At 58.0% G+C, this 25,181-nt stretch overlaps 2 protein-coding genes across 12 annotated transcripts in view; both read right to left on the bottom strand.

Moving 5' to 3' along the window:
• Positions 1 to 3,740: 3,740 nt before the first annotated feature.
• NKX6-3 (NK6 homeobox 3) lies at positions 3,741 to 7,839 on the bottom strand. Its single transcript, XM_045879301.1, has 3 exons — positions 7,458 to 7,839; positions 5,321 to 5,490; positions 3,741 to 3,980 (listed from the first exon to the last, which is right to left on the bottom strand). The coding sequence occupies exons 1-3, from the start codon at positions 7,837 to 7,839 to the stop codon at positions 3,741 to 3,743; spliced, it is 792 nt and encodes a 263-aa protein (XP_045735257.1).
• A 4,961-nt stretch (positions 7,840 to 12,800) lies between these two features.
• The window catches only part of ANK1 (ankyrin 1), a 127,105-nt gene continuing 114,724 nt past the window's right edge, over positions 12,801 to 25,181 (bottom strand). For 4 of the 11 annotated variants that reach the window (XM_064585501.1, XM_064585500.1, XM_064585505.1 and 1 more), the window contains 5 exons: positions 24,825 to 25,110; positions 20,545 to 20,628; positions 19,391 to 19,531; positions 19,009 to 19,142; positions 12,801 to 13,163 (listed from right to left, as the gene is read on the bottom strand). In XM_064585501.1, coding sequence (XP_064441571.1) covers positions 19,044 to 19,142; positions 19,391 to 19,531; positions 20,545 to 20,628; positions 24,825 to 25,110 — 610 coding nt within the window. In that variant the 3' untranslated portion in view covers positions 12,801 to 13,163; positions 19,009 to 19,043. Of the gene's footprint in view, positions 13,164 to 19,008; positions 19,143 to 19,390; positions 19,532 to 20,544; positions 20,629 to 21,252; positions 21,699 to 24,824; positions 25,111 to 25,181 lie in introns of those variants that run through there. The other 7 variants (XM_064585504.1, XM_064585509.1, XM_064585510.1 and 4 more) reach the window with 4 other exon arrangements.

Below are 25,181 nucleotides of genomic sequence, written 5' to 3'. Positions count from 1 at the left end.
ATCATGCAGCAGGTCGGGTGTCTGCATGTGCCGGGCACACTCATTAGCTCTGATGTCACAGAGCCCCGCGAGGTCTGTGCAATCTTTCCTGTCCACAGATGGGTATACTGAGGCTCAGCGGCTGAGTAACCAGCCCAGGCCACAGGGCGGTGGAGCCAGGAGGCAACTGAACACAGTCCTCCACGCTGTGCTGTGGGAAACGGCTCGGGTCAACTGGTGTCCAGCTTCAACCCCTAGAGGGGGCCTGAGTATGGGGAGGGGTTGCCAGAAGTGGAATTCCAGTACCCCGTCTCCTCTTCAATTGTCGCAATCAGGACGTGGCCGTCCTCAACCTGGTAAGACACTGCCATCCCCATACTTGCCCCCAGCCCGCTGGGACGAGTCCTGTGTCCTTCTAACACTGGCAGCCACAGATACGAGGGCTGTGGCCCAGAATTTGTGCCTGCCTGTCAGAGCCTACTGGGCTGCCCATCAGAGCAGGACTCTGTGGCTATTGGGAGCACAGGATTTAATTTCTTCCCCCTCGTCTCACCCCTGAAAAGTTTGCAGTGTGCTAGGAGAGGAGTCGCAAGAAGCACAAATTTACAAAATAACTTTGGATTTTTGTTGAATTCAGGACGTACAAGAAATTCTTTTTATAATCAGGCATAAAATGTCTAGGGCTTATGATTTCTTTTTTTTTTAAAGATTTTATTTATTTATTTGACAGAGAGAGAGAGACAGCGAGAGCAGGAACACAAGCAGGGGGAGTGGGAGAGGCAGGCTTCCAGCTGAGCAGGGAGCCCGATGCGGGGCTCGATCCCAGGACCCTGGGATCATGACCTGAGCCGAAGGCAGACGCTTAACGACTGAGCCACCCAGGCGCCACTAGGGCTTGTGATTTCTTTATGATAGATGAAGTGGCATAGCCTTGAGCTCTCCCCAGCAACACACACACGTGCGCACACAGGTATACACACACATACACACATGCACACGCACCCAGGTGCGCATCTGCTGAGAACAAGACTTATTCCGATTACCCTCGGGAATCTGGGCCGTTCACCGGGGCTCTTCCCTCTGGGAGAGTAAGTGAGGGCCAGGAGCTCCGGCTGGCTGGGCACCCGTGCTCAGGCTGCCCATGAGAGCCAGAGGGAGGTAGACGAGACGGCGGGGAAGATGGAGTCTTTGAGCCACAGGTTCCAATGGCAGGTGTCCCAGAACGTGGAGACTGGAGAAGAGTTTGTTTAGCTCAGCAAATGTCTCCCCAGGGAAAAACTTCCCCCAACCTTGATTTAATACTGACCCCAAACGACTTGAATCAGACATGCAAGAGTTACAGCTCTACGAGAGCAGTTGGGACTATAATACGCTTACAAAAGAAGGAAACAAGCTCAATTTGGGTGGTCACTGGCCTCCTCCTCCAGACCTGCTTCATGACTTGGCACGTGGATTATGTTCACTGCCTCCTCCCGGCCTGCAAGCCCCATGCTCTCCTCAAAGTGCTCGGGGGACACCGGGCAGCTCCTGGCTCCCAGAGCCCACAGAGGTTTTTCGTCTTGGGGGGCTGTGCTGAGTGATTCCTCGGGTGCTCCCAGGCTGTTGTCCCGCCTGCAGCAGCATGGCTGCAGGCGCGCCCCCCCCCACCTCCCCCACCTCAGGCCCCATGTGTCAGCGGCGGGCTTCTCAGTGCAGCCTGTGGCCAGGAGTTTCCAGAGATGGCGCTCTGTTCTTACAAGCTGTCTTCTGTCTCCTTCCCACTTGGCCTCCAGAGAGACTGAGTGTGGGCATTGTTTTGGATTAAAAGCATTCTATGTTTTCTTGTCAGTCACTCCTGTCCTCTGGGTCCACTAGGGTTATTATGAAAGGTTGGTGCCTCAGTTTCCAAGCGGCCCCAGCTGGAGTCTTCCTCCTACCCTTGCTTCCCCTCCAGGCGGGTTCCCCAGGCCAGAGTCTCCTGCCCTGGGGGCCCAAGGGACAAACTGAAGGACTTGGGACGGCAAAGGGGACTCCAGCCGTGCTGGTGTTTGCATGGATCATTCAAGTTGGAAGGCTCCTGAAAGCACACCTCGTTTTGGCCTCTCATCTTACAGAAAAGGCTTTGAGGGGCTGCTCCTGGGGCAAGTGGATGTGAGAGCCTTGGAATTCACTCTCGGCTTGCTCGCCTTCCTACTTCTGGGACTTGCCTTAGGTACTTCTGAGCCCAGGTTCCCTCAACCAGGCGACGAGCATAACACCTACCTCTTAAGTTCCTTGTGAGGTCAAGTAAGGTCATCCAGGCCTTCCACGTGGGAGAATTTAGTGGGGGGGGGGGGTGTTCAGTTAATGTTAGTGCTTTTATTTCTGTCCCCCCTAATCTTTTCTTTATGGTACCTAGTTCCCCAAATGGACCTTTTTCCCACTAGGCTATGAATTCCGGGAGGTCAGGAACCCCGTTCAAGTCTTGGGTTTCTCAGCACCTATGACAGTGCCTGGCATTGACCCATGAGATTTCAAAGTGACCAGTGTGAGGCAGGGTTTCCAGACTCCCAGAGCTCAGACCCCCACCCTGGGAGCGGAGAGGCCTGCCCTCAGAGGGCCCCTCACAGCCCGCATGGCTGGGATTCCTCAGCCAGGGTCACATAAAGACAGGAGCCTTGGGAGGTTTCTGGGACTTTTATTTTTACTCTATATTTTCAAAGCCAGTAAAGATGGGCAAACGCTTCGTCCCTTTTGGGCTGCATTCCTCTAGCCAGCCCCCACCCGCCTCCCCCGCCCCTCCCACCTGCCCGCCTCTACGAGTCACCTGGGCTGAAAAATGCCACCCCACCAGTGGGCACCCCATTTGGAGAACCCCAGTTGGAGGTCCCCACAGGGGCCTCCTCACTTCCGGTGTGGGCACCCCAGTCTGAGGTCCCCTCTCTCCGGGTGACCTTGTCCTTGTATCAGCACCAAGGGAAACCCAGGTGGGCGGCTCTGGGGGTTAGCAGCATCGGCCCCCCGGATTCTCTCATCTTTTCTCTGCCTCTGCCTCCAACTTCCCTCTTTCCCAGCCAGGTGGAGTTGGGCAGGGGGTCTTGTCTCTTCCTATTCTGGGGGAATCCCCGCTGAGGGCAGAGTGGAGAAAGGGGGCCAGGAGGACTTGGCCCTCCAGGGGTGTGATCCTGGAGTTAGGGTGCCAGGAGCGTTTCTCCTTCGCTGGGACCCTCTTCCCCTCCCTGAGGTGGATTTCCTCCAGTCGGGGTTCTGTAGTTAGTTCTGGCCCCTCCAGTGGGATCCTTCCTGCACCCAGGTCGGAGAAGGGTACCTGGTCATGCCCTCGTTTCTCCTGCAGTCAGCCAGGAGCCCACCTGGACCCAGCACCCCGGTCCCCCAGCTCTGAGAGCAGAACGGCGACCTCTGCCCCGGCCAACTGCCTCCCTGGGGGTGGGCCCCCCTGCAACAGCTGGCTCACAGTGGCACGTGCGGGACCCCACAGCCACTTTCCTGGTCGCAGAGCCTGGTCATTTTCAGCTACCTGGGCACTCAGGCGTTTGCAGAGCGGGCAGGCCCAGGCCTGGGCCCCAGAGGCGCGGGACAGCCGACAGGGTGCCCGGTCTCAGGCCGCGAGGGGTCCTCCCCCCTTGCTCCCTCCTCCCTCCTCCCTCCACCTCCTCCTCCTCCGCCGCCTCCGGGGGGGCGGGGGGGGCCCCCGGACCCCCGGGCGGGGCAGGGGAGGGGCCGCAGGCAGGGCGCGGCGGGGACGGGGGGCGGGGACGAGGGTGGGGGGACCGGGGCGGGCGTCAGACGCTGTGCGCGCCCAGGCTGAGCACCGAGAAGGCGGCGCGGTGCTTGCGGAGTAGCAGCCGGATCTTCTCGTCGTCCGAGTCGGGGTCTAGCGGCTTGTTGTACTCGTCGTCCTCGTTCTCCGAGGCCGCGCGCTCTCCGCCCGCGCCCGCGCCGCCCGGCGCCCGGGGCGTGGAGGACGAGGGCTCCAGGGCGCTCTTCTTTCGCCACTTGGTCCTTCGGTTCTGGAACCACACCTGGGTGGGAAGGAGGCTGAGGCTCGTGCGCGCACAGCACACACAGGGCCCCCCTTCAGGAGGGTGACTCCACTGGGCGGCAAGGACACTCGATCCTTATTTTTCTAGTAAAATAAATGGCTCAGTGATAGACCAGGTTGTAATATTCACACCATTTGGGCGGCGCGGGGGGGGGGGGGCGGTAAAATAGAAACGAATGCGTGTAAGTGAAGCAGCCCTTTCTGCTTAGCTATAGCCCTCCTTGCGGTGGATCTTCTCTTTTGCCACCCGGGGCACTTGGATGGAAGATGCTGGAATGCCCAGGTGAGGGAACTCAGTAGGTGCTCAAGAGTCGTCCCTTCTTTAGCTTCATGGACCTTCACTGAACTTCATGAATAATTTCCCCCTAATTATAAAAATAACGTATTTTCGTTGCTTAAGATAGTTGATGAATGCGGAAAAGTACCTAGAGAGGCAGAAAAATAGATAAGAGGGCCCGTGGCTTCCTTCCACTTCCATTCAGCAGACCCGGAAGCTGCAGAGGTAGGTGGCTGGTGATGCTATCGGAGCCCAGACGTGGGTCCCAACCTGCCCCTGTGCTTCCCTCTCCTACCCTTAAACCTGTCAGCATGTCACAGAGCTGGGCAGTTCAGGCATAGCTTTCTTTGGGGGGGCTCTCCACCCAAAGCCTCTCAGGACAGATCTAGCATCACGGTGACCTCTGGGAGCCTGGAGGGAGAAGCCTGTTCACTGACTGCAAGCTGGGTGACAGGCAGTGTGAGCATGGCCCTTGCATGCCCCTTGGAGTCTGCCTGCCCCCCATATCCCGTCCGAGCTTCATTTTGGGTGGACTTGGAAGGAGGTGTTATCTCCCCCTTATTGGCAAACCAAGGCCGGCTCCTCCTGCCAGCTGAAGCAACAAACCTATAAATCCAGTTCTAACGTGGCCCCGAGACTGACTCCTGATCTGGGCCAGAGGCTGCTACCAGCCCTGGAAATTTCTGGCCAACACTGTGCAGAGGAGGGGAAGGCATTAGGTGGGTGCCCCACAGATCTGGCTTTGAGCCCCAACTCTGCACTTACCAGCCAGGTGACGTTGAGCAAGAGGCTCAGCTGAGATTGTTCCTTCCAATGTGAAATGGGTAAGAATCCCCACCTCCAGATTGCTGGGAGGCTTAAATGAGCTCCTGCACTCAAGGTTCTCAAAACAGAGAGCAGTATTGACAGCCATCTTTTTGGTTATGGTCATTATGGTCACCTCTGGGGTGCGGTGGGCAGGACAGCCTCCCGCTGAGAGCCGCCTTTCTTCCCCTGGAAGGCTGCTCCCTGCAGGGCAGACCCCTTCTCCCGCACAAACTCACCTTGACCTGTGACTCAGTCATCCCCAGGGAGTATGCCAGCCGTGCCCTCTCAGGGCCAGCCAAGTACTTGGTCTGCTCAAAGGTCTTCTCCAGGGCAAAGATCTGGTGTCCCGTGAAGGTGGGCCGGGTGTGCTTCTTCTTGTGGATGCTGTCGCTCAGGGGATCCGGGGCTGGCGGGAGGAAGAAAGTGTGTGGTTAGTGGCAGGAGTGGGGGTGCTGGCCCTGTCCTGCATCTCCCACTGCGCGAGCTCCCTCCTACAGAGAAGCCCCTGAGATGGTGGGGGCATCGTGACTCCGCTAACAAGCAGCATTCCTGGTGATCTGACAGTAGTGACTGTGACCTCTGCCACGTTTGGATGGACAGGGACCCCGAGAGGGCCCCTGCCCCAGGGGAGAGCTACTTAGGGGCGGAGGGCGCTTGCAGCCTGCCCCGGTCTCCTTCTCTCTGTAATGTTTTCGCTACTCAGTGATGCTGCCTTCCCTCCAGGGCCAGCAGGAGGTTCTGCTCGGTTTTCTCACCAAGACACAGCCTAGGTACCTTCCACCAACTGTCAGGGCCCCAAGGGGTCTGGGAATTCCTCCCCTGCCTAATCCCTTGTTCTTGGGACCCCATTTTCCAGGTTTCTGAGAAAACCAGAGCTTTAGGCCCCATGTTACTGCTCTCCCTTGTCACCAGGCCTAGAAGTCATGTGGCCTCAACCACACGGGACAGTCTGCACGTAGAGGCTCGGGCCCTGCCCCCTGCTCCCTGCCCAGCTAGGGCAGCCGCTCAGGCAGGAGCCGGGCTGGAGAGCGGCAGGGCTCCGGGGAGGCAGAAGGCCCACGTGTTGGGCCTTGGTCAGCACAGCCCAACAGCCCATGTCCCGTCTCCTCATGTTACAGGTAAGGAAACTGAGGCACTGGGTGGGGAAGAAGCTTCCCAAGAGACTGTCATCCGCAGTCCTCTCTCCCTTTGTGTTAATTCAGCCACCGACTTGGATATTTTCCTGTGTGTGGCTGTGCGCTTGGGATTGAAGAGTAGGGGCGTGGAGAGAGTGTGTGTGCTGGGGGGAAGGGGAGATGGAGGTGGGAGAGACTGAGGCCTAAAGCACTCCCAAAGCCAGTTCCAAGAGATGAGGTCTTCACCCACGTGGAGCTCGCCATGCTCAGGCTGAGTGGGGGGGGGGGGGGGACTGTCAGGCGGTGTGACCCCCCGGAACAGTGCAGCACATGGGGAGGTAGATGTGTTTTGGGGTTTCCTTGGTGGGCGCCAAGCCCCTACTGCGGTGGGGCAGCCCCAAGGTCCGAGAGGAGCGGAAGTTCCCTCCGTCTCTGCCCCTGCCTGGTCCTGGCCGGGCTTCCGTGGCACAGGGAGGGCTCCTGCGGCCACTGTCACCTCCCTGCCTCCCAGGGGAGCCTCACGGGCCCGTGCATGTCCTGCCGCCTCCTCCGGGCTCCGACTGGCATCCTGGGGACCCCGCACCCGTTCTCTGAAAACAGGTTTGGGCATGGTGGGGTAGGGAGACCCCCCCCCAACAACTAGGACCGAGTCTGACTTGACTCGGCAGCTGCTCCCGGGGGCCGGGCAGTTGTCGCTGCTCCTGCTGCCATGAGCCCCGAGGAGGATGGTGGACGGCCGCCCCCCTGATCTCAGGCGGGACCAAGATGGGGTCGGAGTGCATTTGGTGGCCCTGAAGGGTGTCAGGGCATGAGTGGGTCTCCCTGGGAAGGTGATGCTGTGGCAACTTCTCACTGGGGACAGCATTTGCCTGCTTTGGAGGAAGAAGTGACATGGGCTCTGAGTGGAAGAAGGAAGCTAATCTGCCAGGCGGACCCTACGTAGGGCAAATGTGGGTTATGGCGTCTTCACCCGACCTGGAGACCTCCGGGGTTTCTAGGAGGGCAGCTGAGGCAGCCACTGGTAAGGGCGAGGGGTGAGGGGCAAGACATCTGTCCAGGCAGAGCTGGGGCGGGCCCGGGAGGGGAGAAGTCAGTAGTGCGCCACGGTGAGTCGTGGACCCAGGTGTCTGATGGTGGCTGAGGAGAGGTGGACGGCAGGTACGCACCACCCTGGGAGCCCTCCCCTCCCTTCCCACACCTCCTCCTCCCCTGATCCTGCGGGGGACCAGGGGGGTATGGAGCCTTGCCCTGTACTCACTGTTGCCGCATTGCCGCCCGCCTCGCCAGTCCTGGCCCGTGTCTGCCCAGCAGTTCCGGGTCCGGGGCGGGTACTCATTGCCAGCCTTGGGAAAATTCGCCACCTGCGGTCCATAGTAGACCCCCTGGGAGCCGAGTCCACCAAAGCCTGCCACGTGGGGGTAGCTGGAGAGGAGGCTGCTGTTCGGCGTGGCCACGGGCCTGCTCAGGATGTCTGTGATCCCGTGGGGGGTCCCGGCGGCCAGCTGGGGGCCCAGCCCCGGAGGGCTGAGCTTGTAGAAGGAGTTCTGCACCGAGTACTGGCACACGGGGGCCTTCATCTCCGAGAACTGAGCCAGTGGCGTGTTGTTCAGCAGGAACGTCCCCTGCAGGTTGGACTCCATGATCCTCGGGTCAGGGTGAGGGAAGGTGAGAAGCCCAAATCCAGGCCCCTAAAGCCAGAGACCCCGAGCTCTGACCCAGAAGCCCATGGCAGGTTTGGAGGGTCAAAAGCGGCCCGAGCCCCAGACTGCCCTCCTACCTAAGGCATCCGGCCCGGCCCTGGCCCGGGGACCAGCACCTACGTCAGCGGCTCGGAAGTCAGGTGCTCCTGGGGCAGGTGAGAGGCCTCACCAGCGCCCCTTGGCTCTCTCCCTCCGTCCTGGAGAAGGGCGGCTCCCCACGCCTCAGCTCAGACCCCTCCTCTGCCTGTGAGTCTGGGGGCCCTCCATGAGAAGTTTTAAGTTCAGAGAAGCAACATTTCCCTGATAAAGATATGGCCCATTAGAATACAGACCGGAGACTGGCTGAGCTGTGAGAGGCGCGGCGCCATTGGTCGAAACCCACACAGGCCTCACATTGGCTTTCCAAGACAAATTGCACTTTGAAAGATTGACTGTAAAATCAGCCAGGGTGTGTGTGTGTGTGTGTGTGTGTGTGTGTGTGTGTGTGTGTGTGTGTGTATGAGAGAGAGAGAGGGAGGGAGAAGAGAGAGAGAAGAGAGAGAATGAGCTCTGGAGGCTCTGTTCATTCTCAGAGCGTCTACCAGCTCCTGGTCTCCCAAGCCCAGCATCTAGGGAAAGGTGGGTACCTGGGGCCCCCTGGAGGCTCCTGAGGCAGCCGCTCCCCTGAGGGTGAGGGCCAGGGTCGGGGTCGCTGTCCTGGGGTGCGCAGACCCCTTTATGTGCAGATACCCAAGCCAGTGGGGGAGTATGGTGTCTGAGTGTGGATGCTTCTCTTCCTCCGAGCTGGGATGGGTAAGTGGGGAGGCTGGGCTTTGGCTGGGGGGTGGGGGCTGGGGATGTGGATCTCTGTGGCCAGCCTGAGAGCCTGGGAGTGGGAGCCTGCCAGCAGACTGGGGCGGGGGTGGGAGGGGAGCAGCTCTGCGCCTTGCCGGGTGTGTGCTCTTCCCACCTCCGCCTCCGAGCAGACTTTCCTGATTCCCTCTCTCCTCCCGTCTTCCTCCTCCGAGGAATCACTTGTGCCTCTGCTGGAGCCCATTGCCATGTTCTGTCTGGCTCGGCAGCCGGGTTGGAAAGCTGTGATGGCTGAGATGGCTGTTGATTCAGTGGTGGGCCCCCCTGGCAGGTACTTGGTTGGTGCTCAGTCATTATTTAACTGAGTTGCAGAGCACCCATATGCCTTTTTTTCTAATGAATTTTTTTTACAACATACAAGGCTCTACTGGGGGCCATCTTCCGTTTTACGAACAGGGAAGCCATGGTGAATACCCGGTTGTTTCTGCATGGGACAGAATCCTTTCTTGCAGTTCTTGTTTTTGTTTTGTTTTGTTTTTAAAAGTGGAAACCAGCGTGCCACTGGTCTGAACATGTAAAATGACAGGACATTGGTGACTGTCAGGCGGACAGACTTCTGTCCCTCCTCCGCGGGGCAGTTCCAAAGCCTTTCCTGATCGGGCTGTGGGCTCCTTGGCTGTCTGAACAGCCCGTGGTCCCACTGTGGCAGGTGGGAGAAAAGAGGTGCCCTTCGCTGGCCTTCTCCCAGGCTTCCGGCTGGAGGTCTGGACCCAGGACTTGGGGAGGGCTCCCCTCTCACACAGAGCCTGCCTCTCCCCACGCTGCTGTCTGTTCCTGGTGGAACTGGCTGCCCGCAGCCATGTTCTCTGTAGCGTACATGATGTAGGCTAATGCAAGAAAGACCTCACACAGGCTGTGGAGGTTAATAACTCTCCAAGTTTAGACTAAAAACAAGAAAAAAGGATCTTACCCCTCTGAGTTGCCTGTGCTACCAAGCTGCCCATCCCAACCATTTGGGAGACTTAATTCCGATTTCCAGTGTCGCCGCCTGACACCCCCTCCCCCCCCAGGCGACTGTGATCCTGAAACTGTGCTTTTGAAACAGCTCTGGGCCATGCGGCTGCACAGCCTCAGCTGGTGCCTGGTCAAGGGTGGCTTTTCTGAGAGAGAAGCTACAGATTCCGAGTGAGGGCCGCCCGTGCTCCTCAGACCCTGCGAATATGACTTGGTCACCCGCTAATGATGGGAACTTATGAGGAAGAAAACCTGCAGCAGATGATTTCTTATTTACTGCCAGGCGTGACAAAGGCATTCACGTTCAGGAATCCCAGGAGGGCAAACTGAAAAGACTTTAGCAATTGTTTGATCCATTCCCCCATTTGACAGATGAGAAAACTGAGGCCAGCTTGGTGACCAGCCTCATGAAGTGTTAGGAACTAGTGAGGAATGGCAATTTTCTCAAAAGTTCTTGAACTTTGAATGACATTGAGTGCAGGGGCCAGACACCTTCACAGGGAGGGACTGGGGGGGGGGTCCCCTGTTAGTGTATACTGTGGGTTCAACCATGAACCCTGGGGGAGTGTGGTGCCCCCCTCCACCATCTTGGACTTGCTCCCATCTCATGGTAATCCTTAGGAGACAGAAATCTGTCTTACTAACCCCAGCGGTTTGGTGGGCTTCTCCCAGGATGGGTGGTCTGATGAAGGGGCTGTCCAGGTTTCCAGGAAGGGGACACCCCACACACACACCCGGCGGGGGGGGGGGGGCGGGATGCAGGCCTCCCTGCTGACTGATCCCACCCCCGGACTCCTTCAGGCCCCAACCCAGGCTTCACTCTTGCCCCAGCACCTCAGATTGCCCCAGGCCAAGCCAGGAAGGAGAGATGGAGCCCTGTGCCGTGAGTCAATTTCTTTATTAATTTTGACATTTGTTCAGCTGGTGTAGCGAGAATGGTCTATACATCAGAGTGGGGTGGGGGGATTCTCTCCCGATAACAGAGCATTTGGGAGAGAGCCAAGAAGAGAGTCATTTTCATAACAATTAAAAAAATCAGGGTAATTCCAAAACTTCTAAAAAGCATCTAATGTGCAGACTGCAGCATTCTCTAGGCATCGTGTGGAGACCCCAAACTCCTCCCCTACCAGCTCCTGCTAGCAACTGGAGCGCGCAGCCATGCGGCCAAGGGCCTGGGGCCGCCGGGCCAAGCAGCCATGCCAGACGCAGCGGAGGGTGCCAAAGCATAGCCTGGAGCCGCCGGGCCCACGCGGGGCTCCACGAGGGGCTACTGGGGGGGCGGCGGCGGCCTGAGGGGGACGGCGCGGGGTCGAGGAGGGGAGGCGGGCCCTGCGCCTGTCTTCCCCGGGCCGGCCGGCCCGCCGCGCTCCTCCCACCCCCGGCCGAGCCCGCCGGCTCCCGCGGTGGCCCCGGCGCCCGGCCCGACGCGGAGGAGCGCGGCGCTCGGGCGCCCAGGCGCGGGGGCCGGGGCCGCGCCTCCCGGGACGCAGCGCTGGGCGCCGGCTTGGCCTCCGGCGCCCGGGCCTGCCCCTCGGAAAGCCGAGCGCCCGCCGCCCGGTCGGAGCGGTCGGAGAGGCCGGAGCGGCCGGAGCGGAGCGCCTCGGTTGGCCCCGGGCGCGTGGGGCCTGCGGCCTCCGCCGGGAGACGTGTGCGCTGGTGACGGGCACCAGGGCCGCGGGGGCTCGGTCGTGAGGGAGCCTCTGTGCTACTTGGAAGGTCGGATGTGTCTGAGGCCGCCTCAGGAGCGGCAGGGAGGAAGGTGACAGGACGTCCGCTAACAAAGGCCCTCGCGAGCGAGCAGAGCCTGCCAGTCTCTCTCCCGGCCCTAGAGGGCGCCCGCCGGGGCCGGGCGGGGCGGATTGTGCTGATTCGGGCCTCGCTCCGCCGGAGGCTCCGGTGTCGCTTTAAGGCTCTTCCCTGGTGGCACCGAGGCGAGGAACAGCCCGCTGTCGGTCTCCTTCCTGCTCTGCCCGAGGGCCTGGCCCAGGAGGCGCTCCTTCCCAGCCCGGGGCCTCCCGGGGGCCGGCTGCGCTCTCCTCCCCCTGCGCCTGTGGTCAGGAGTGGGCCCCTCGCCCGCCTCTCCCGGTGGGGCAGAGGGGCTTGGTCAGAGTGGGGGCACTGAGGCTGTCCGGCCTAGGCCCCCCATCCTGTGGGCTGCCTGGACTGAGAGCACCAAGTTGGCTCTGGGAGACCTTTTTTTGGGGGGGGTGGCTGACTTCTAAGAACTGGCAGATACATTCACTAGCCCTAGCCCTACTCCTTCCTCTTTCACTGAAAGACAGGCTGTAGCTCCTTCTCCCGCAGCCTGGAGAAGTCCTCAGGAGCTGAGCTGTTAGTGCTTTGTACATACTGCTAAAGTGTTTCTATCGGTTTGCATAGTATTTATTGTTTTTCATATACACAAGGCTGATTACTGTACAGTTTACACTTTGAACACAGACTATGATATAAGTGCTTGAAGATATAGGAAACCTCTTCTCTATTGAACATGCTGGTGCAATCCTGGGACAGCCACTGGCCCGCCCCCAGCGGAGAAAGAACCCCCTTTCAGAGGGGGTACTGGCTCCCTTTGAGGCCTACAGCTGAGCCTGGGGGGGTGGTCCTCGCCTCAGATTCTTAAGTCCCTAACACAAGGAACCCCGAATGCACTCTCAAGGTAATGATTTTCCATTGGAAGATGATTAATACTGAAATTGGCAGAGAGAGAGAGAGAGAGAACATAAAAAAATTCCAGTTTGTCCACAGGAGATTCTATACAGCTTTGGACGTCACAGTAAAATCTGTGTGTATACTGAGGAGAGGGGAGAGGTGCTTGTGTGTGTGTGTGTGTGTGCGCGCACGCGCGCGCACGCCTATGCGCGTGTCCTGAATGTCATGTAGAACATTCTGGGAGGAGCGGCCCCCTGGGGAGTGGGATGGGATGGCACAAATGGAATGGAGGCCTGTGTCGGTAGGGAAGACTAGCAGATGAGGACATGGCATTAAGGTGCCGAACTGATTTGGTGCCTAGTTTTCTTTCTTTTTTTTTTTTCTTTCCAGGAAGCCCACATGGATTTCCTACAGATGAGGTTGAAAAAAAAGTACCCTGTAACAAGTCAAAATTAAAATGATTTTACAAAATATACCATCCCCAAGCACAAAAGAGCCCTTGTTCACTTTCGCATTCCGCGCTCTCGCGCTGGTTTTCCCCCTCTCTCTCTCCCCAACCCCCTTCTCGAGGCATTTGTCCTGATTCCCGACAGAGATCCGTGGTCGCTAGAGGCAGGATTGAGGACTGTAGGTCATGCGTCTACAGTCAGTCGTTCATGCGAATAGAAGACCAAAGGAAGTCCCTTACAGAGATCATGCCGTTAGCCTGGAGGAACAGGTGCACCATTCCGGAGCCCTCCGCTCCAGCGCTCCTCCCGTGTGCATGGCAGAGTATGTGGAGTTCAAGGGTTGGGTGTCGAGGTGTGATCCTGAGGGACACAAAGAGAGAAGGAGTTACTTAGGATCTAAAGGGGCAACTCCCAGCAAAAAACCCAACTACTGAGTTTTGTGCTGGCTGCTGAGGCAGAGTCTCATCCAGGAAAAGCAGCCTCCCTAAGCCAGGCAAGGAGGTGAAAGACCCTGAGCTCAGAGCTCCCTGACCTTCCTGAACTGCCAGCCATCCTTCTCCCTCTCCCCAGCCCAGAGGCTGCCTCTCAGGGGTGGTTGCCCAAGCCTGCGTGGGTCCCCTGCCCAAGTGGATGAGCTCCCCAGAAAACCCTCCTGTGTGTGCTCTGTGCCTCAGAGAGGAGGCAGGACGCTCCCACGCCTGCGGTCCCCTGGGGAGAAATTCCCTTGAGTAGATCCTTGGACCTAGGAAGGGGGCCAAGTTCATAAGCCAGGGCTTGTGCTAGAAGGCAGCAGTGCCCTCCACTTTCTCAGTTCAGTTCAGCCAACACGCACTGATGTCTCTCAGTGCCAGCCCTGGGGACCCAGAGATGGAGCAGACATGATCACAGACAGCCTCAGGAGCTTGGGACCTCAGGCGACAGCCGTCCCTCTTTGGCTCTGGTCTACAAGCTCTTACTGTCAAGTTCCTCTGGCTCCTCTCCCCATGCCCTGGGGGAGGACAGCCTCTGCGGTGGCAAAGAGATCTTTTTAAAGAGATCTTTGAAAAAAAAAAATGGGTGCATTCTCCCCAGGACATTGTGTATCTTTGGCTGGAGAAGAGCAGCTTTGCCTGCAGAGTGAAGTCCACTTCCTGCAGCTTGGGGTTCACAGGGAGACACCGCTCCTGCCATGTCTTGGTGCCTTGTCCCCCTCCTCCTCCCTGGGGCGAGAACTCTGTGTTTCCGGGACTAGCCACTCAGGATTCCGTTGGCAGGAACTTGGGATGGATGGCGGGGGAAGGAGCACACTTAAAGAGGAGCTGACAGTCTCCTGGGCGGCGTAGGAAGTGACACGGAAAGGCAGAGACTCATTCTGTGGCGGAGCTGTCCCCAGACAAGGAGCTGTCCTGGGCCCTACAGGTGACATGGTTACGGAGGAAGCTGGAGGGGGTCAAGGGGAACTCAACTCTGAGTGGTCCTCCAGGGGTGGGAGGGCCGGGCTAGGTCCCTCGCCAGAGGCTGCCACACAGCCAAACACAGGCCTTCTGCTGCTGTCACCCTGGAGGGCAAGACTCTTTCGTCACTGCCTGAGCTTCTCTGTCAGCCAAGCTGGCTTCCTCCAAGCCTTCCGAACACACGGTGCGCACCAGCTTCCTGCCTTGTTTACGGCCCTCCACTCATGGATGCCGTCCTGTCCCCTCTCTGCGGAAGCTCTGCTCACCACCCTCAAGACCTCTCCTCCAGGAAGCCTCCCTGATAACCCCAGCTCCTTGTCATTTCTCTCCTCTCAGCTCTGGAAGCTTCCCACTCCCCCCACCACCTTTCACTGAGAGTGATCACAGGGCATAGTGGGTAAGAGCAGGAACTCTGAAGCCAGCCGGGTTGCCTGAGTTCATATTCTGTCTCTGCCGATTTCCCTGGTCCCATTACTTGCACTCTCTGTGACTCAGTTTCCTCTGCTATTAAACGAGGGCAATAACAGGCTGCACCTCATTAGATGGTGGTGATGTTTCAAAGAGCTTCCAAGTGCTCGGGACAGTGTATGTGGACGTACACTCTGACTGGGCTCTCTTCCCTGTCTCACACCTGCGGCATCTCCCCGGCTGGAGCAGAAACACTCTGAGGGCCAGGGCCCGGCCTTACCCTTCCCAGGGGTCTGCCCCCCACTCAGGGCTAGGCACGCCTCGAACAACAGACCTCGTAAAAGTTTGAGCCTGGGGAAAACAGCCGACCACCTTCCACTTTTCTGCCCAGACACAGCGCAGAGGAGAGAGGTCAAGGCTTAGAGATCATTCTACGGTGACTACTTTGGTTAAGCTGAGACTCCGGGAGGAGCAGAGATGGGTCTCGTGGGAGCACCCAGCAGTGGCAGGGGTAGGACTGGAAGGCAAGTCTCCTGGCTGTGTCCTGGACCCTTCCACTGCCCTGCACCTCTTGTCCCCAGAGAAAGGTCTCACCCTATAAAGAATAGGGACAAGTGGCGGTCCTGCTCCGTGCCTGTCCTGCCCCATCCCTCCGGGCGGTACCTCCTGTTCCCACCCTGCCCAGTGTCTGTGGCCCTCTCCCCTCTCCCTCAGCCCCAGACTCGCACGCCTGCAATGGCTGGCGAGTAGGGTGGCCTGGAACTTAAAACAGCAACATAAAACATGACCCCCTTGCCTCCCTGCCCCTTCCCAGGGAGATGACTAATTGCTTCGCTTTTAAACTTACTAAAACAGCCCATTGTTGGAGCTAACACAAGCTCTGAGAACCACAGTGTCTGAATGGAAAGCGTCTCTTCAAAAGGAAAACAAGGAAAAGCTGCAGCCTTGTCGTGCCGCAGCTTCCCTGAAAGGTCCAGAAGCCAGAGCCACGGCGATGCAGAGAGATGCCAAGACCAGCGCCTGCTCAGGCTGCGGGCCCAGCAGACGTCGGGGCTGCCCCTGCCACCGCCCTCCAGCTGCCCGCTCCACGCCGCTGCTCCCGCACTGCGCACACCCCAAGTCTTGGACCCACCTCCTAGGGCCCGGAGCAAAACCCACCAGTTGCTACCGTCACCATCACCAGCCGTCAGGCCCTGAATAAACAGCACTATGGTAGCATCTCAAACACCAGAAAGCACCCTTCCCCCCACTTGCCAGGCCTTAGATACAGAGTCCTTCCCAAGGTGGGGGTGACTGGGGGGGAATCGATGGGTGAGGGGGTCTAGTCACTCCTCACCTGGGGTGGGGGCATTCTGCCATCTTTGAGCAAACTTCTAACCTTCATTCCTTGCCGCCCGCTTTTTAAATACCAAGTGTACCACTTGCTATCAAGTCCACGTCACCTCTAGGAGGTTTGGAAGGAAAACCAAAATTGGTCAGAAGAACTCACTCTTCAATACACATAAAAATCACATGAGGAGCTTGCGGCAGAATCCCGAGTTCCAGAATTTTAATTCAGTAGGTCAGGGGCAGGGGCTGGGAATCTGCATTTTAACCCGACTCTCAGGTGACACTTGGAGAAATAGCGGGTGGGAATTGAACAATGTATACAGCCTTTCACAAACACGCCCCATCCATCCCGGAAACCATCCTACAGGGCAAGGGCGTGATGCGGCTGAGATTTCATGGTTAAGGAACCCGAGGCGTGGCGGGGTCGGCTGACCTGCCCCTGGTCAAGCTAGGATGGGCGCTGACTGAGCACAGCTGTCCTGCCCTCCTCACCACAGCCTGCCCAGGGACCACGACTATTTCTAAACCTCTCGAAAGAATGGAAGGGACTGTCTGCAATCTCCCTCCGGGGGACGGAAGCTCAGGGCAAGTGACTAGTGCAAGGCCACACCACCTGGAACAGGAGGCCAGGCCTTGCATCTAGATTCCCCAGCCCCAGCTTTGACTCTCTCTGAAACCGACACAGTAAACTCTCGACATTCGCAGTGGTCATGTTCGAGAAAGTTGCCAACACTGCACACTGCTCTCAAGGAAAATGCCCAGTTAGGTTCCTGGGAGCCTCCGTTCAACACATCTTTGTCAAACAATGAATACACAACCTTGTCTCACGTGTGTTTCTGTAGAAGGACACCTTATTTAATACTGCTGATCCCGTAACTCCCCACAGACTGTGCCCTGACTCACGGCCAGTGACTCTTATCTAACACATGTATTTGTCCCCGTGGGGCACATCCCAGCCTTCTTGCTCTTAGGAACTCGAGACAGCACTTGGGCACTAGGCTAGGGAGCCATTTTAAACAGCAAAATCAACAAAAAGCACAAAAATGCAAACAACGTGGCACTGAACACAAATTTTTCACCATCGTGTGTGTGTGTGTGTGTGTCTGTGAATGACCACGAAAGCACTGTGTGTGTGTGGGTTTGGGGGTTAACATAAATTTTAGCCAAGGGGCAAATTTGCAAGTGTGGAACCTGGGAATACTGACGGCCGGCTGTACGGGCTTGCGAGTGGGTGGCAGGAAGTGCTGAGAGGATCAGAGGGCCGCCGGCCCCTCAGGATCTGCTCTGCGGTCTTTGTCCTGTTGTGCGGGTGCAGCAAGGCAGGCTGCCCGCCAGGCCCTTCGGGACCGGGCAGGAGCCTGTTCCACGCTGCCTCCCTCACCACTGTCCCCACCGCCTACTTCCCTGGCCTTTTCTTGGCAGAGGCCCCGGCACCGTGCTGGAGCCGGGCTGCCCGGTGCTCCCCACACCCATGCTCAGTGGTCTGGAACCCTATCTCCTTTGGGGGCTTCAGCCACCTTGCAGAACATCCACAGAAATTTAAAAAAAAAATTTCCAGGTTCCTGCCTTCCTCCCAGCCTGGCTTCTGGGCTGCCTCTTTCCTGTTCATCGAAGGAACCCGAGCCAAACAGAAGTGGAGATGTAGAGCCCCTGCCGCTGCTGATCCTTAAGAAAGAATCAGGCAAAAGAGGGCATTTTTCCTTCTCCTCCCTGCTCCTTCAAATTGTTTGCACCTTTGGATTCTTTCCAGGACTCACCCCAGCTAATCTAAACCAGCAGCCTGGTGGCACCCTTGGCAATGCCGGGGTTAATACTGTGACCTCCTTAAGCTGCTGAGGAGTCAGGTCTAATTTTATCCTATAACTGGATCCGCAGTCCTTTTTTTTTTTTTTTTTTTTGCCCGGTGCTGAGGTATGTTGGGAAGCCCAGAGCCAGCACTTCTGGTGGCTTGGGAGGCAGGGGCCCTGCTTTTTGCTGAATGCAGAAAGCCGGAGCCTGCTTTCCTCTTGGCCCAGGGCCAGGCCCTGGGCGGGGGAGGGGCTGAAATGCCAAGAACCGGATTAGTGCTATGCTGGGGCCACCATGCTTCCTCGCTTCCCGCCGACTCCCACCCCGATGCATCCTGTACTGAGCTGCCCCGAGCTGGGCACAGCGAACGGCCTCGGGGCAGCTCAGTACAGGATCCCTCAGGGAGGACGGAGGTCAGAGCTGGCCGCTGGAGCCCCCAGCACTGCTCGGGCCTGCTGGAGAGCCTTCGCTGCGGCGTCTTCACGGCCCTCCCCGCAAATCTGTGTGTGTGTCTGTGAATGACCACGCAAATCCCCGCACACCCCTGCTCCTCAGCCACACGGCCCTCATGCTCCCGCACGCATGCACCAAGCCTCGACAGCCCTCCTAACTTGCGGGGAGGACGCCATTCGCCCCTCGGGCCTGTTCACTTCACCCTTTCCTAGAAAGCAACGGAGTGACCTGTCTCCAGAAGCACCAAGGAGAACAGGCGCCTTGGGTTGCTCAGGACTTTCGAAGGGTTCCAGGCTCAAGAGACAGTGCTGTTCTAAGTCTCTCACTGCTGTTCTAAGTCTCTCACTGCTGGAGCTCTGCCGGGGGACTTGCGTTGAAATGGCCCAGCCTAGACAGACTCTCCTGTGCTCCCTTAGGCCTGTCCCCACCAACCTCCCTCCCCATCGCTTGGCTTTCAGGATAATATCATCACCGAGATTTACTGAGTATTTTCACTCATCAAAGCATTTTCTTAAATTTGTATTTTTGCGCCCCTGGGGAGGTCAATCAGCAGATATTGTTGGCTGTTTTCTTGAGGAGGAAATCGAGACTCAGAGTGACAGTTAGCAGGCTGGGAAACAATCTGTGCCTCGAGGCCACGGCACCCCTGTTCCTCCTGCATCATGCTGGGGGTGGCGGAGCGGGGGGGCTCCCCCGGGCGAGGGGGAGACGCGAGGAAGTGAGCAGCCATTCCCAGCACCAGCCACTCCTCGAGCACCAGGCCATGCAGAAAGGATGCAGAAAGACGGCGTTACCTCCAAAGAGGCCATTCGAGGGGAGGGGCTAGAGATCACTGCTTCCCCCTTTTTAGGCTGGCCCGCTTCACTATCTGAGCCCCCTTCCTGCTCTCTGTCATCTCCGGCTGCAGGCTACTCCCTCGCAGCTCCACCTGGAGAGAGCAGCAGAGACAGAAGGTAGGACGGATCACAGAGAGACAAGAGATAGGCACGAGAAAGCATGGAGGCCGTGGAAACGCTGCTTGCCAGAGGGCACGGAGGCACAGGGGTGAGACAGGTGGGTGGTGCTGCCCGAAGCCCAGAGTGGGCGGGTGCACAGGTGAGCAGCCCATAGAGGTGCTGAGCGCCCCGAGGTGCGGGAGCCTCGGGAGCCTCCAGGAGGCTACAGCCTCCGCAGTACCTGCGCGTGTCTCATAAAGGAATCAACATCAGCTTCCATCTCACTGCGGTCCTCCTGGGGCCCCTCAGCAATCACCTCCTCGTGCTCCTGGGCGTCAGTAGCACCGGATGAGTCTATCTGCCGAACGACTTTGCGAATGATCTGGAAAAGAGAAGGAGGGGACAAAGGGCCCGTGAAGCCACGGAGACGGAGGCTGGGAAGAGCAGGTCCCCTGACAATGAGATCTGGGGGAGAGGCAGCCTTTGTCCTAAGGCGCCCTTCCTCCAGTGGCCAAGAGCAGGGGCTGGTCTCCCACACCCCCCCTCCCCCACACCACCCCATCACGTGGAAAACAAGCTCTGTGCAGCCTCAGGGGGGCTAGAATTTGCAGCCGGTCCATCAATAGCCAGGGTTTTTGCCTCTTGATATTGTTGGAAGGTCCTGCTATCTTCCCCACACCTTGAGCTGCTGAGGGCAGAACAGCTCCTTTTCATCTATAGGGATTCCAGGCAAGTGTGTTCTCTTATTCCCTCACCCAAATATTCCAGCCTTGTCTATTCTGTGCCTACCACGTCCTGGGACCGAGAGATGAAAACACAAGACACCATCCCTGCCTGCATGAGGCACACGTTGCAAGAGGCAAGATGGACACCTGAGGGGTCTTGCTTCAATTTACTGGGAGCAGCACCACAGAGGGAGCACATACAAGGTCCCCCCTTTGCCCCTTCTTCTCTCTTCTGCCCAGACCTCACATGGTGCCCAATACTTGACAGGCAAAATCAGGTCTAGTGAATTAAAAGCTGCGACCAATTCAATGCATTTCCACAACCTTCTTGCTGTCGGAGGCCCATGGGAGTTCGGGGACCACCACCCTGCTGTCTTACAGCAGTTTCCAGGGCTAGACATCGCTGGGCTAGGTTTGGGCTGTTCCACGGAGCCTGGTCCTTCTGGAACAAAGTAGCAGGAGCTGAATTCAGGCGGAATCAGGTAAAGTGGTTATGAGGAATGTCAGGCTGGACCTCAGATGACCAGAGCTCCCGGCACCTGAACCAGCCCGCCCGAGCCATGCTGACCCTCTGTTAGGGCAGCAGTGAGAAGCAAGGAGGCGAGTCCAGCACCTTTTAGCTTCTAGCCCCGCTGCCTCTCCCCAGCTTAGGGGCACTCTGTGCACCCACCTTCTTGGTGACAATGTTGCCCTGCTCATCTGTGAATTGTTCCTCTGTCACCTGCTCCCCTGGAATATTCTGAAACTCACTCCCCTAGAATTGCAGAAAAGGAGAAAACTCAAGATTAATATGTGGGTGGCCTGGGCATAAGGTGGAGGATGAGGGAATTAAAGAGCACAGCCAACAGCCACAGTCGGACAAATCCCCACCACGGCAGGAAACTCCAACTCAGCAAGTAGCAGCGGCCAAACCCAGGGCTCCGAGCATGAGAGGCGCCCCTGGGGGCCGTGGGGCCTGAAGACGGGATGGAGCCCCACGCTTGCAAGAGCCTTGTGTGCCTGATCCCTCACCAGCACCAGGGAGCAGGCAAAACAGGGGCGGTCACGCAAGTGTTACAAAGGAGGCCCTGAGAGAGGAAGCGAGGCACCTAATTTATCTCTCGACAGCCCTTTGCAGCGTGAAAGCCCTTCCACAGCCACCGGCGTCCTGAGTGTGACCTGCCCACTTCCTGAAGCCGGCTGGGGACAGGGGCAGGCCAAGAACGGGCCTCCCAAGTCCCAAAGCTGAGCTGCCCGCGCCGCTGCAGTGTGGCGGTCCCAGTGGGCTCCACAGCCTCCGGCTCCGGCTCCTGACTCCGGGTCCCGTCCCTTCCCCCAGCTGCTGCCCACGCACATGGCGGTGCTGTGCCCTCAGCCGCGTCTCCTGCCTGGCGGTTACCTTCAGGAAAACCCGACGCCGGACCACCCTGGTAGAGATGGTCTCCTCATCGTCACTCACGCCCTCGCTCTCCCCCAGCTCCTTGTCCAGCTCCTGGTGGATACGTTTCAGCACAAAGCACAGGGAGCCCTTGACAATGTGCATCACGTTCTGACAGCTGACCAGAAAGAAGCCCAGGAGCACTAGGGTGACCAGGAGCTGGGTGATGAAAGTCCACATCCTCACCTCCTCAGCAGCTGGGCCCTCTGGGGACTAGCGGGGCCAGGGCTCCGGCCGCTGTGGGGTCCAACCTCTCATTCTCCTCTCAGACTCCCGCGTGCCCCTGGGACCCCTTGCATTCTCTCTCCGCAGGAGACTGGATGGCCCCTCACTAGAACTGCCCGCTGAGTGCCCTCCTGCCAAGCAGCCCCAGGCTCTGCTCTCCCGCCTGGGTGACATCAGGCTTCGATAATTTTAGCTCCCCAAACCAGCTGCTGGGGCTGTCCAACTGGGCTAGAAGGGAGCGGGCAGGTGCGCGTGTCCTGGGCACTGAAAGCGCATGTCAAAGTCACTCTGTGGGTGACGGGCGCCCCGCCCCGTCCTCTTGCCCCGCCCCCACCCAGGCCTGCCCGGGCCCCATGCGCACTAGAAGCAGTTCTGTCCAGGGAAGTGTTCTCTTTCTGGGACTCCAGGAAATAAGGTGTCCGGAGAATGTGGCCACTTGTGTGTTTCTCTGGGCCGTTACTGCTGTGGTCAGAATGGAGCTCACCCCCACCCACAGGGATGGGACCGGCTACTATCCTGGAGGGAGAGTTAAGGGTCTACTTCAAAAATAGCCCTGGGATGAGTGATTTGCTCAGACCTAATCAAATTAGCTCAGCGGGGCTCCAGCACAGGTAGGGGGGCCACCGGGAAGCCCGTGCAATTCCCGTCAGCCCTGAGGGCCCTCGGCATGCACCCCCCCCCCAACCCGGGCCCAGCAACCCTAAACATAAGCGTGTAACTGGTGTGTCTATTTAAGGCCTGTCCTCAAAGGCTCTTCCCAGGCTGGGCCGTCAGCGCCCACGAGCAGGAACCACGCGCTTGAGGCTTGCCTTTGCAGAGCTGATTCACAAATGCAGGCGTGGCGGCTGTGGCCCACAGGAATTTCACTTTCCGGATCAGGCTGTGCCGCTCTGAGTAACAGTCCACATGGCAGAGGGAACAAAGATCTGGGGCACAGCCCAGCGACTTGCAGTTCACCCATCGCAGGGGCCAGGGAACTCTGGGTGCCTTCTCTGGGAAACAGGGACGGACTGAGGTGCTCCCCCTACCCCATCCAGCAAGGAGCGCCGGGGTCGGGGTACCTTCATGATGAAGAGTCAGCGCAGGCCCTCACGCCCAGAGTACTGCTCCGTAGGCACTGCGCTGTGTGTACTCCACGTACGAACTCTGTGAAGCCTTCCGACAGCCCTACCATGCAGGTTCTATGACTTTTCCATTTTACACAAAGACAATGGACGCACAGAGTCAAAGAGTAAGTAAATGAAAGGGTCCGATTTCAAGCTCCTGTCACTACACAGCACTGCCTCGTTTCCACAAGGAAGCACCTGGAGAAATAAAAGCCCACCGCACATGTAAAGGAGCTGGGCGCCGGCGAGCATTCGGTTTGGGCCCAGCCAAGGGGAGCCCAACCTCACATATTTCCAGCTGGGGCCTCAGAGAAGAATGTCGTACAGTCATTTCAGGCTTGCCTCCCTAGCCCCAAATTATAGGGCATCTTTCTCTCTCTCCGTCAATGTTTTCAGAGATCCACCGGAAATACTAGTCAATGAGGGCTCTGCAAACCCTTGCCCCCTGGGGTCCCGTCAGATGATTAGGACGACAGCTCATCTATGCCATCTAATCCTGTCCTGGACCTGAAAGGTGGTAGGCCTGGTGGCCCTGCACACTCACTCGCTCTGACTGGGAAGCAGGAGATCCGGACTCTCCTGGCCCTCACACTGCATCGCTGTGTGACCCTGGAGAAGCCCTCAGCCTCTCTGGGGCCTCAGCTTCCTCATTTATAAACAAGGCAGTTGGACTCTATGACCTAGAAGGTTTCTCCTGTGACCCCCTGGAGTGCTCCTGCTTTCTCCCCAGTCCTCCCCTCACCAAAGGCTAGCTGCGGAGGGGCCAGGGATAGGAAGGCTCCTGGCATCCTTCTCTTTCCCCAGGAATCAGGAATCAGACCCAGTTAAGAGCACCTGTGCTCTCGGCCAAGCGCTTGCTCTTAGGAGTACAAGTGCCGAAGAGGAGCCTGCTGGCCAAGAATGCATGGGGTGGTCTGGGGTTAAAAACGGACACAGCTGCCTGTCCTGTCCGAGGCACATCCTGGGAGGGAAGCAGTCTACATAAAACCTTACTGGATTCCTAGCAGTTCTTTGCAGACGGCAGCCCAGGACTGTTGTGGAGCTAACCTAGTCATGGGGGCCCCAACGTGCCTGCTAGGGCTCAGGTTCAGGTAGGGCAGAGGGAAGAGAAAGTGGCAGAAGGCGGGCGTGGGGGGGAGACGAAAAGCTCTCGGATGAGGATGAACCATAAGAAACCAAATGAGATGCAGAACACATTGTTTATGCACACACTAAAAATATACAGGCATGGAACAGCGATGCATACATTAAAAAGGCACACCTTAATGAGATGTCTGGGATTTGTTTCAAAAAAATATGTTGGGGGGAGAAAAGAGAGGGGTAGGTATCGATGAAACAGGATTGACCATAATTGGGCAACTGCGGTGCCTAGGTGGTGTGTGCACGGAAATTAATACGCTATTCTGTCTGTTTTTGTATTTGTTTGCGATTTTTCATAATAAAAAAATATTCCCCAGACACATTAAAATGGAGATCTATGGGAATGGGAATGGGGAGTGAAGGTAAAGCGAACAGATGAAGGGCAAACCCGGCGTGGGGAGGGAGGTCTGAGGGAGGCAGGGACGGCAGGTGGGGAGTGAGGCGGGGTACCTCTCCTGGTCCACCTGCTGAACCCCACCCAGAGAATCGCAGCATTCCCAAGCCAGTGAACCTTGGCAATAATCCATGCACTCCTCGTTTCCTGGTGAGCAAACCAAGGTGCTGAGAAGCGAGTGGCTTGTCCGTGGCCATGCAGACCACGGTAGGACCAGAGTTAGCCTAACACCCAGGTCTCTCTGCTCTACGCCCTTCCTAAAACACAACGGAAAAAGAAAACAAACAAAGACCGCGGCTTTGCAATCAGCCAGACCTAACTCCAAAGCCCACCTCGGATCCTGTGACCGTGGGCAACCTGCCCAACCATCCGCTGCCACATGGGAGTAACAGCTGAGAGCCGAGGGAGCGTGAGCATGACAACCACACAGGCCCTGCCTGGGATACTCGGCAGCTCCGGGGGGCTCCGGGAATGTTAGCTCCTCCCTTCCCTCAGCAGAGACCATGACTTTGTATCCTTACTGCTAGAGAAAGTGAGTCCCCGCCATAATTTCTAAAGAAAGGAAGCAGGCTCGGCCCAGGGCTCGCCTGAAAGAGAAGCCGCCCTCCGCCTCAGGCCCTTCCAGCGCCGCTGTGGACATCGGCAGGTGCCTCTGTGTGCGCCCTCACCTCTGCCATCCGGGAGAAAGTGCTCCGAGCCTCCTGCACCCACGCTTGGTGGCTTTGTCGTCTCCGTTCCCTGCTCTCAGCTTCTGGCAGCTCTTCCCGAACGTGCTCAGTTGCAGACACCAGAACCTTCTCATACTCCTGAGAACCACTGGGCTCCAGCTCTTGGATGGTGGTGACCGTACTCTGGAAGGAGTGTGGGCCTTGGCTGACCTCCTCTGGCCAGGAACCTTGGGCAGCATCTTGCAGGTACGAGACAATGGAGCCTTCCTCATCCCAGTCCTGCAGTCTGGGGTCCAGGAAAAGAGAAAGGACACCTGGTCATCCTTCAGTCTCTGGCTGCTCAGATACCCTCCCCCT

The sequence above is a fragment of the Mirounga angustirostris genome, unplaced genomic scaffold (assembly GCF_029215605.1).
Source record: "Mirounga angustirostris isolate CCGP_5_RB_7025 unplaced genomic scaffold, mMirAng1.0.hap1 SCAF_2, whole genome shotgun sequence".
Taxonomy (NCBI): domain Eukaryota; kingdom Metazoa; phylum Chordata; class Mammalia; order Carnivora; family Phocidae; genus Mirounga; species Mirounga angustirostris.
Note: the sequence above shows the minus strand (reverse complement) of the source record. Positions and strands in the feature narration are given on the sequence as shown.